We start from the raw sequence: 10,808 nt of genomic DNA, 5'->3' as shown, positions 1-10,808 counted from the left end.
TTCTACACGCTGAACCCGCATCTTGCAGTCTTACAATAATGGCTATTAGATATAGGCATAAGGGAGTAGTGAAGCTTGATGGCCATCTTCCACCGTCTACGGGCTTGATCATGGCACCCGATGAGAGCATTCGCGGGTGAGCTAATGTGGAAATTCGCCAGTGGCCGGTAACCTATGTTTTCAGATATATCACTTAGAATAACTGAGATAAAATTGGAACAGGTTCACCATACCATCATCTACGCTTTCTTCGATCTCATCGCTGTCCGCAGTGAAACCAAGGAGTACGACATGGCGCTCGTTTGGATACAGGTTCGACGCGAGCACGGTCCCCTTCATGGACACAATGGAAGACGGCGAATCTACCATTGTCGAGGGTGAGCTGGGATTCGTCATATAAAATAGAATATGGTCTATAAAGAAGATACACGAAAGTATATCCCGTATCACATATACCAGCATGCAAGCAGTCCAACTGCAAGTAGTGCTCGCACCCGAACATGCCCTCTCTGATTCAAAGACGTTCACCAGCCACATAGTTAGGACCCTTCAAGTTTAATTAAGGCGGAAGCTTTTCTTGGCTTATGCGCGCCGTGTACAAAAACTGTGATCAGAAAACATCTTTCACACTGGCACTAAAGAAAAAAATCAATAATGTCAGCCGAGAATCGAACCACTATCTCTCGATCCCCAGCTGAGCGCACTAATCAGTACTCCATGCCAGGCTTGTGAGACACAGATCGTAATTCTCCTTGCCTAACGGCAAGCCCACCGTCTCCATGGCAATGTAGGAAGCGCCGTTGTGCATCGCCGGAGGATATGAGAGGGGTGTTGCTGGCGGCTCTAGTCGGTTCTTCAGTTAGTCTCTCACTTGACGCGGTAGCTGGCAGACGCGCGATGTGTGCTAAGTTAACTTCTATGTCACCAAATACTAATCGGAATCGTGACGAAGAGAGCAAGCGTAGTAAACGTCAAGAGCTGGCGAGGTACTCCACGAGGAAGGAGAACTAACCACAAAGGCTTTCACCTTGTCGCTCTTTAACCTATGTTTTAGCCTGCCGAACGAGCGAGTCACGTGGTCAGGCGCATGCTTTCAAGGGGAGTCTTAAGGGAGAATCTAACCATCAGCTAGCTGAACCGAATAGATAGATATATGGTTATGTGAAGAAATGTGTAGGGATCTGCAAAAACGTCCGTGAAAGCAGTCAAAACCCGCTTTCAATCAGGACAGGACGCCTACTAGTTTCCATGCTGTGCCTTCTGACACGTAATTGACATCGTCTTAAACGCTCATTTTGGAGTAGGATGCGGTTTAACTATGTGCTTTAAAAAAATCTTTTTGAAGTGTCAGAATCGGGTGGAGCCAGCTCTTACCCGAAAACGAAGCGCTCTACGTATAATACTGCGCATGTGACTGATACTGCAATTGTCATTCCTCGAGTCATATCATTAGTGCTGTACAATGCATGAGATCCCATGATACCTTTTGACGTGCACCTTGGCATAAATTTTGTGGTTGCGTTTGCAGGCTCTTTAGAAACATCGCCTTCTGCTTGGGACGGCCTGAATTTAGGAAATAACGACACACCTGTGACTGAAATCGCCGACGACGCCTTATTATTTCGGCCAGACGGGAAAGCATCGGTCAGATATGCAAACATGCCGGATATAGCCACACGGTCTGGAAGAAGGCGTATTCGTAGTCGGGGAGCCCACAAGGCATGGCATGTAAAAGGAGTTCCTCCGTTGTTAAGTATAGTTCGCAAGTCTTCAGCCCCGCCGCGAATCCATGGCGAGAAGTCCAGCTTCAGGGGGTTCCGTGCTCTGCTAACGACAATGAGAGCTTTTGTTAGCCCCACCAGTATGTTTGCACTAAACTACGACGCGAAGTTCACCTCATACATCGCGGATCGGAACTCATCGCAAAACTTTCGCTCCAAGATGAACTCGTTTACTCGGCGACCATCGACAAGCGCACGGAGCCTAGAAGCGGAACCAGGGAGCTTCAGTGGAGCAAGATGGACACGTGGCGGGGTAGCGAAGCCCTCGAAAGACCAAGGCGCTTTCTTCGCAGCGTTGATTGTCGGCGGCTATTCGTTCTTGAGGCATTCCCTAACCGCCACCAAGTCGGCGAATGGTGCGAAGTCGACCAAGAATGCTTCATTTACCGCGATGAGCTCAGTTGAGACTCATACAGCGGCTCGACGCATCGACTAATCCATAAGTCCACTCAGCAGCTTCAATGCTGAGATCAGCCTCATGTTCATAGCTGGTGGCGCGTATTTTTGATCGCAAAAAACTAAGAAACTTAGTGTAGGATCTTATCGGTTGCACGAAAGGAGAATTTTTTTTAATGTAAAAACTGCCTCGGCTGCTATCTGTTTTTATGAAAAAAGGCCAATAAATGCATTCAGCCAATTATCACTTCAGAACGCCTACGCAACGAATATTTTTATTTTTTTATACACCCCCCCTCCTCCTCCTCCTCCTCCTCCTCCTCCTCCTCCTCCTCCTCCTCCTCCTCCTCCTCCTCCTCCTCCTCCACCCCAGGCACTATAAACCGCATTTTCGCCACCCGCAGAAACTCATCCTAACCCTCATCACCATCATCAGGAATTAAGCTTGCATTTTTGAAAATCATTATTCGGCGGAGCCAAGAAGCAAAGTTGTTGTAAAACTATATTTTGTTTCGGACACAAATTGGTAACTTTGTGTGTCCTTCTAGAAAAAAGAAAAAAAAATTATACACGTGAAGCTATTGCAGTCAAAAAAACAGCGATCCGACTAAACTACAAATGCGGTAGTAATCTAATTCAAGTTTGAATACCCGAGCGGCAAGCGCTCTTCCGCAAGCTGCTGCCAGGCCCGAAAAGAAAATCAGAGCTAGGCTGAGATTGTAAGATGATGCTTGCAAACTTGATGCATGTGAATAAACAATTCATAAATTCCACAACCAAATTTACACATGCTTTTGTAATAATCAAGCCAAGTAAAAAAAATCTGGTCAGTTAACGTGGTGATGGCACACAGTGCATTACGGATGAAATAATTCTATGTGTTATATTTGACATTTCATGCACGAGACCATTGACCATTGTATGCAGTAGCCACAGCCTATAGACGTACTCAATGCACTGGCAATATTTTCGAAGGTAAAGCTCGCTCCTGCTAGCCAGTTTGCACTCATGTTTGCCATTTTTTGACAACTTGAATGTCTTTTACACGATGGATGCTAAGTTGCGGCAAAAAAGCCGGCGTCAGCGTTATGACTGAGCGAATATTCATGACTGGTCTACAGGGCGACCACTTCACAGTCACATGGGTTTGCGCGGTAATTTCAAACACCCTACAATGCTTGGGTTAAACGTGACGTCACGCATAAAATTAAATAGTACACATGGTACCGAATGTGAAATGCAAGTCAGCGAATATGTATCAAATCATTTAACTTAATTTCAAGAATTTCGGCGCTTTCGTACTCAGGCCCTCGTGTTAGGACCCAAACACGTTACCGACTCCTAGTCAAAAAAAAAAAATACAGAAAACTGTTGCCGCGCCCTGATCCCCGAGGATTACGTGCCAGGAAAATTTTTCTGTGCGGTATTTGTCAGTGAACCTGTTGTTGTGACCTGCTGTGACCCTATTGTAACACGACATAACCTGTTGTGACCACAGAACTAAATATTTTCTCGTATTTTCGACATATGTCCTGCAGATTTTTGATAGACTAGGCTGCATCGCAGCATACGCTTGCGTGCGTATATATTGTTACGGTGAAATAAGAAGGGGGGGGGGGGGTATTTACAGTGCTGCGACAGCGGGACAAGGTGAAGCCTACTAGTCCCCAAAACACCAACGCCTCTTCCTCCTCTTCTGCCGCACAATCCCAATCCTTCATCGTCGTCAGTAGCGTGGCATTTCCCCCCTACTTAGCCGAAGCACTCTGGGCGTGTAGATGAGTCGTGCGAGGCTGACACGGCTTCAAGCGGGCAACGAGACATACAGTTCGGTTTTGGCAGACCGACGACCTGATGCGCTCAGGCGGGCTGTTGCATAAGTTAAATCACTGATGCGTTTGACAACCACACACGGACCGTCATAGTGGGTCAAGAGTATTCGACGTAGGCCGCGGCGCCGAATTGGACGCCACAGCCAGACTAAATCCCCTATAGAGTACGTGACACGCCGGTGACTGCCACCCTATCGAACTTTAGAACTTTCTTGTGAAGAACCAGACCGTAAGCGGGCGATTCTCCGAGCTTCTTCAGCGAGGCAGAGGGTTTCAGCCAGGCAGGGATCTTCACGGCTTGAGAAGGGCAGGATAGTATCCAGGGAGTAGCGTGGTGGTCTAGCATACAGCAGGAAGAATGGGCTGTACCCATGTCGTCTCATGCGTGGCGGTATTAAACGCATATGTGATGAAGGGTAGTATGGTGTCCCAGTTTTTATACCCTGCGTCCACATAGATGGCTAGAATGTTTATAAGCATTCTGTTGACGCGCTCAGTCAAGCCATTTGTTTGGGGATGGTATATGGCATCGAGTGTCGGGAAGTTACGGCGCATAAATGCATGAGCTCTTCAACATCAGCGGTGAATTATCGGCCCCGATCAGTGATGACAATTCGTGACGGATGACTGAGTTCAGCAGGAAAAGCGACACTTGACGCGCCGTAGCATATGGAAGAGCGGCGGTTTCACAGTGACGTGTGAAGTAGTCCGCGCAGATTACAATCCAGCGATTTCCATCCAAGGACTTCGGAAACGGACCTACGAGGTCAATGCCTGCTTGATCAAACGGAGCTGTCGGGGTCTTCACAGGGTGTAGGCAAGCCAGATGGAGTTGCAGTTGGACGTTTGTGGCGTTGACATTTCAACTAGCAACGTATTGCTGAAACGTCGAGCGCAGTCTGGGCCAGTTAACTCTTTTTTTGAGCACGGTGGAGCGTTCGCGAACCGATACCAAATGAGCACAGTGCACAGGCCCTTATTGCGCCATGCGCTTAAAGCGGTCCCACTATTTTTGGCCTCATTAATATGATTTATTGAAGTGAATAATCGAGTGCGTATGAAATATGAAGTTAAGATATCCAAAAAGAACTCCACAGTGGTCTTGTAGGCTTTTGAATATTCGCAAATTTACTTCTCATATCAGCGCCTCCACCAGTGTCTATCCTTAAGGCTTCTTTACGTAATTCTTCACGTTCTACGCTGACGCCCGGTGCTTAATCTGACAAAAATGCTGCGTATGGCGGCAGATGTCGGTTCACGAGGCCAGCCATTCTCGGAACGCCTGCACGCCCCTCTCCTGCACCATCCTCTTTCCGTTGGGGCAGACCACGGTGCCATCGGCCTTCAACACGAGCAGCGTCGGGACGCCAGCCACTTTGAAGCGTTCCTCTACTTCCCTGCAAAGAAAGATGTCAGTAATTGGACAAATCTGTTATGTGTTATCTAAGGGGAAAAATCGTACCGGAGGTCCCCATTGCAGAGCATGACGCCGATTAAATATGACATCCCTATTAAATATCGGCCGGTATACCTCGTCAGTTTACCTATTTCATATATATTCCATAGCCAAAAATATTGGAACATTTTCCAACGGGAAATGCAATTTTTTGAATATCTTGAGATTGTGCCATAACAAAGATATCTGCAGACCTGTCCTCTGGACCTTTGTAACTTTTTTAGATAATTATTAAAGCGAAAGCTTCACCAATCCCATTCCGCGAAAATCTGGTCGCCGGCGTGTGGAATCGATGGTACCCCGAAAAGACTTCAGGCTTCAGGTATCCACAGAAACGAGTGTGACAGATACTGCGCCTTTCCCTTCGAGAGAACCAGTTGCGAAAGTCTATGTTCATGATGAAAATCTTCGGTCAACGTGATTTGCCCGCGATATTTGTCAGCGAAATTCCGCGTGTGACAGATACTTCGCCTTTTCTTTCCGTAAACCATTTATATGGCCCGCATGGCGTCAGTATACAGAGAAAATGATTACGTAACCCCCACTGTACGACCCTACTGAAAAACCAAAAGTTGTAAGGGGCAATAACCTCATAAAATCTCATTTAATCGCGTAGAGTCTCATACGGTGCACAACATTATCATAAAATATCCTACATAATTTATGATAATGTACAAGAAACTATGAGAACTTATGCAATTATATGCGACTTGTACGTGATTTCTTATGTGATTTGAGTGAGATTGTGGGAGAAACTATGAGGTTATTGCCCCTTACATTTTTTTCAGTAGGGGACTCACGGCGGCATATCTCATCTACTCTGGGATTGCCCTGCTTTTTCTACTGGACGCTCCGAGATCAAACCCTACCGCGTGAACTACCGTTCCCTTCTAGAAACTGATGCTACACACAGATATTTGCAAAGTATGGCTCGCTTAGTGGCCTGATTAGAGCAATGTGATTTGAGTGACGACCTAAACAATGAAGATTCTGTCTACTCCCCTTTATCCCCATCCATGGCCATGAGCCTTCCAATTCAATAAAGGACATTCAATCAATCAATCAATGTGGTGGTAGAACTTCATTTGAGCCACTTAGGTGGCTCGGCGAGGGTGGGGAAGGGGATGGGCAGGACGGCGACGGGCCCTCGGGCCGCTCTAGATGACCGGGCACATTTGGGTCGCGGCGACCTTCAAAGCCCAGTCCAAGATGTGGCTCCGGTTGTGAGCTGCGCAGAGCGGCCTCCCATTGCTCCCCTGATTCTACTCCTTTAAATGAGGGTTTAGGTTTATTAGGGCAAATTTGATAGGTATGTCTGAAATCAGCTCTGGTACTTGGGCATAATATACAGTTAGGGGATTTTCCCCCACTATGTACGAGGGAAAGAAGGAAAGGGAAAGGCATTGTGGCGGTTTGAAATCGACGCCAAGCCACCTGTTCGGTTTTGGCGACACAATGGTGAGGAGGGGGTGGATTTTACGGGAGTTTCTATAATGCATAGCTATGTCGTGGTAGATGAGGAGGTCGTCCCTCGCACTGCGGAATGAGGGCATGCCGTCCACTACCCGGTTGACGAGAGCTCGGGCTTGTTCGTGGGCGGCTGTGTTGCCCGGGTGTCCGCAGTGCGCTGGAACCCAGAGGAGGGTGATGCGGTGATAGGGAGGGGGAGCAGATTGCTGAATGCTAGCGGCTGGGGCGTGGATTGTTCTTTTTAAAAAATTGGAGATGGCTATTTTTGAATCGGAGAAAATATATTTCACAGAAAAGTGAGTAACAGTAATCGCAAGAATTATTGCTGCCTAATTCCACTTCAATGGGCTGGGTCGAGTTCCGAATGGTGGTACAGGTACATCTTGTGAGCGAGTTATCATTTCACCGTGATTACCTGTGTTAGTCCAGATTGTGATGTCATCGACGTACACAGAGCGCAGAACTGCAGGGATTGCCGGCAATTTGCGTACTAGTGGGAGGAGGATAATATTAAACTGAAAGGGGACAAGACTGCCCCCTGTGGGGTTCCTCTTCTTCCGAGAGTAAAGGTTTCGGTCTGAGCTGTTCCCAGTTACAGGCAGGTCGTCCTTTCATAGAGGAACGCAGCTATGTACAGGGTCATCCACTTCTAGCTATAGCACGGTCACTGGTTTCAAAGCAATATTGAGCCCGACGCAGGCACATATCGTTGCAAAGCAATGCAAGCACAGAAGGGACCGGGCGTGTTGCTTCACATGGCCTGCCACTAAGCTCTATTGCGGGGCCGGGTAGGACGCAATGACGCTTTGAAAGCAGTGACCGTGTTATATAGGTAGAAGTGGACGAGGCTGTACCTATGCGTACGGGAGCCCCCATTCAGTGGGCTCAGGGACTGAAGGAGGGAGGCGTGATAGACATTATCAAAGGCTTTGGTGAGATACAGATCTGGTAAGGTGATGGAAATCAGGGTTGAGTACTTAATTCCTTTAGAATGCCGGTGAACTTTGATGCGTTCAACGGAATGCATGGTTGTGTTCGACAAGGGGTGAGCGATGCGCAGCAGCAACATTCAAGTTGCCGCATTTCTCCACTGCAGATTCTGCAGGGCTCTCGGAACTTTTGTTAAAACCGCACCACATTAATTTCCTATGACAGGCATAATTTGGCGAGAGCGAATGACAAATGTTAGTGAAAAATTTATTACGCGTCGGAGGGTTAAAGGGTCCCTGAAACGCTACTTGCGTTAAAATTACAATGCAAGAAATCCATTGAGGTGGTGAGTATCCGAATCAAATAAGCTTTGCATGGAGCTGATAATTTATAAATACTTTTTCAAAAGTTCTCCTGGCGACCACTCGCAACCGATTTGGGCGACATATCCCCGCGCGGAAACCTCCGCTATGACGTCAGAGGGGCAGTTGCGCGCGCCCGCTCATTGAATGCTCTCAAGTTATGAAGGCGGCACGGGGCGTGGGGCAGGTGCAGTCGAAACGTGTTTTCTTTTTATTGCGAAATCAATACTACTCTAGGTTTCGAGCCTTCAGCGTAGCGCGGCCGGTAGCCACGTCTTACCCACGGGACGATGTGACGTCACACCCCACGTGGGCTGGCAGGAGCTGCCAACTTGGGTCTCTCGTTTCACATGGGACAGTTATGTCAGAATCAGCCTGCTAGGACCCTGGAATTCACCTTACCCTTATGGGCCACTAAAGCGTCGTAAGCACTGAGCCACCGCGGCGGGGACTTGGCTGCATGTCAAAACACCACTTTCACTGGACAGCGTCCTTGCTCGGCAAGTTTAAGCAATAAATGGCGACTCCAAAGCTGATCTTGTTTACTTCAAATTTCGCTGTATAGAGTTGCAAGCACGGACACTATTATCTATTTTCCTTTTTGTTGTTGTGGCTGTAGGAAGAAGGAAAAGAAAATGCACGGGCCTGCTACTGGCTCTGTAGCTGAGCCACCTCCGCTGCCTCGTGCTGACAGAAGAGAAAATAGACAAGAAAGAAAAAAGAAGAGGGAGAGAAAGACGCGAGCCGCAACAACAGCCGTCGTCCCCCACCACATAAGCGGTGGCGGGTGCAATGACGGCCTACAACAGATAAAAATCAGTGGCTGGCTAGCCCCCGCCGCAAGCGGCGTTGACCTACCGTTCCAGCCCCGTAGGACCAGAAACTGCTACCCTTCACCACTTCTCTCTATTTTCCTTGTCCACACTAACGACTGTCAATGGCCGCACGACGCGCTATGCGGGTACATGCAATAAATGAAGATTTGTTTGTAGAACTTGACGGCAAACGTAGGCTGCAAGCAGTTCTAGAATACCACATAGGCTTTCTCCCCGAGCGTGGATAGTTCTGCACGCACTCACCCCTGGAGCGGATCGTCGAAAGGCAGCCCGTACCAGTCGCCATGGGAGGTTCGCATATAGTTGAGCATGTCGTTTTTGTTGCGGTCAGCGGAGATGAATATCACCTGCACGTGTGGTATTGCAGGTGTGTCAACTTAAAGCACACCCAGAGCTTTGCCATGCGATGCCCCCCCCCCTCCCCCCCCCTCCAAGCACACTAGTAGGTACACCTGATTTCACACGTCTGGCTGCGCTATCAAGCGCAATACTTGCCTTCTTATTGTGTTACATACTGAGAGCAGTGCTTGCTCTAAGCATTCATGCATAGCTCAGTCACCTCTGGGTACACTTTTGCAATGGCCTGAACTGTCTGGGTAAACTTATGAAGGAGCTTCGTATAACACTCAGACTGAGTGTGCTGCACGATCAGGCTCTGAAGAGACCGGTGCCTTTCAGTAAACACATGGCCCCATATATCCCTAAATTTTTGCGGAAGCGCAAAGGAAGTGTATAGAAATTGTTACAAAATTCTAGCATAAAAAGCATGGAATTCCATATAATTTAATTAATAATATCTGTGCTAAACCAGGGCTCCCTCCGGTGCAGGGATTCCCCCACAGATGAACAGCAGCTGCTTGGTGGCCTTTAGGTGACTGGCATGTGTGGTGAAGTTTATGAGGTTGCGTGTGCCATTGGCCGCTTCCCCCTGTGCGCAAGCCTACCTCGATGGCCAGGTTGTCCCCTTTGGCGACATTGTAGACGTTGGCCAGCACCGGAGTGAACATGCGGCATGGTGGGCACCATTGAGCGGCAAAGTAGAGGCATATTAGCTGCTTGTCGCGCAGCGCCTCCGCGGCCGGGTATGACTTGCCGTCCTTCTTGATGAGCATCTTGTTGCTGAATATGCTGGCCATGGATGCTCTGGATCGCCGGTACCTCTCAAAGTAGACCCTAAGAACGCTTTAAGCGCTAGAGTTCGTTATATACAGCAACCAAACTGCTCCCGGAGATGGTTCAGACCGGTGGTAATCAGAAGGAGCGTTCCCAAGCGTGCACGCTTCCAGTGGCTTATGAACATGGAGTAAGCCTAACAACGTTTCTCTCTGAATAGTACGATGATGATGTTGCCGATAACAACAAAAATGATGATCATGTGCAGCCTTCGTTTTCTTTTCGCTAACACAAACCTCCGCAGAACTTTGACGGAGAATGCATTCTTACTCAAAACCTCTTATCTCTCAGCGAAATTTTCCAGTCAGACCTCTTATATATATTTATTACTCTTAATATATTTATTACTGTACTATACTGCTACTATGCTAGAAATATATTGCTCTGAAACAACAAATGAAGAAGATTCATTCAATTATTCATTCATTCATTCATTCATTCATTCATTCATTCATTCATTCATTCATTCATTCATTCATTCATTCATTCAAAAACCTTTATTCATGAGGATGACCTGAACTGAATGCGTGTAATAGATTCTATCGTCTCTTGGCCCTTTAGAGCAATACTCA

At 47.7% G+C, this 10,808-nt stretch overlaps 1 protein-coding gene across 1 annotated transcript; it reads right to left on the bottom strand.

The window, feature by feature from the left end:
- Positions 1 to 5,029: 5,029 nt before the first annotated feature.
- On the bottom strand, positions 5,030 to 10,205 carry LOC146182020 (nucleoredoxin-like protein 2). Its single transcript, XM_084577028.1, has 3 exons — positions 10,008 to 10,205; positions 9,307 to 9,410; positions 5,030 to 5,406 (listed from the first exon to the last, which is right to left on the bottom strand). The coding sequence occupies exons 1-3, from the start codon at positions 10,197 to 10,199 to the stop codon at positions 5,265 to 5,267; spliced, it is 438 nt and encodes a 145-aa protein (XP_084433154.1). The 5' UTR covers positions 10,200 to 10,205; the 3' UTR covers positions 5,030 to 5,264.
- Positions 10,206 to 10,808: the final 603 nt, after the last annotated feature.

This window comes from Amblyomma maculatum, chromosome 8 (assembly GCF_055883805.1).
Source record: "Amblyomma maculatum isolate TAMU_Amacu chromosome 8, ASM5588380v1, whole genome shotgun sequence".
In the NCBI taxonomy this organism is placed as follows: Eukaryota; Metazoa; Arthropoda; class Arachnida; order Ixodida; family Ixodidae; genus Amblyomma; species Amblyomma maculatum.
The sequence above is the reverse complement of the archived record's forward strand: the minus strand, read 5'-3'. Positions and strand labels throughout refer to the sequence as shown.

Coding starts and splice junctions, on each gene's coding strand:
- LOC146182020 (XM_084577028.1), bottom strand. CDS start 10,199: ATGGCCAGCATATTCAGCAACAAGATGCTCATCAAGAAGGACGGCAAG. Junction 9,411..10,007: donor GGGACAACCTGGCCATCGAG/GTAGGCTTGCGC, acceptor CCACACGTGCAG/GTGATATTCATCTCCGCTGA. Junction 5,407..9,306: donor TTCGACGATCCGCTCCAGGG/GTGAGTGCGTGC, acceptor CTTTCTTTGCAG/GGAAGTAGAGGAACGCTTCA.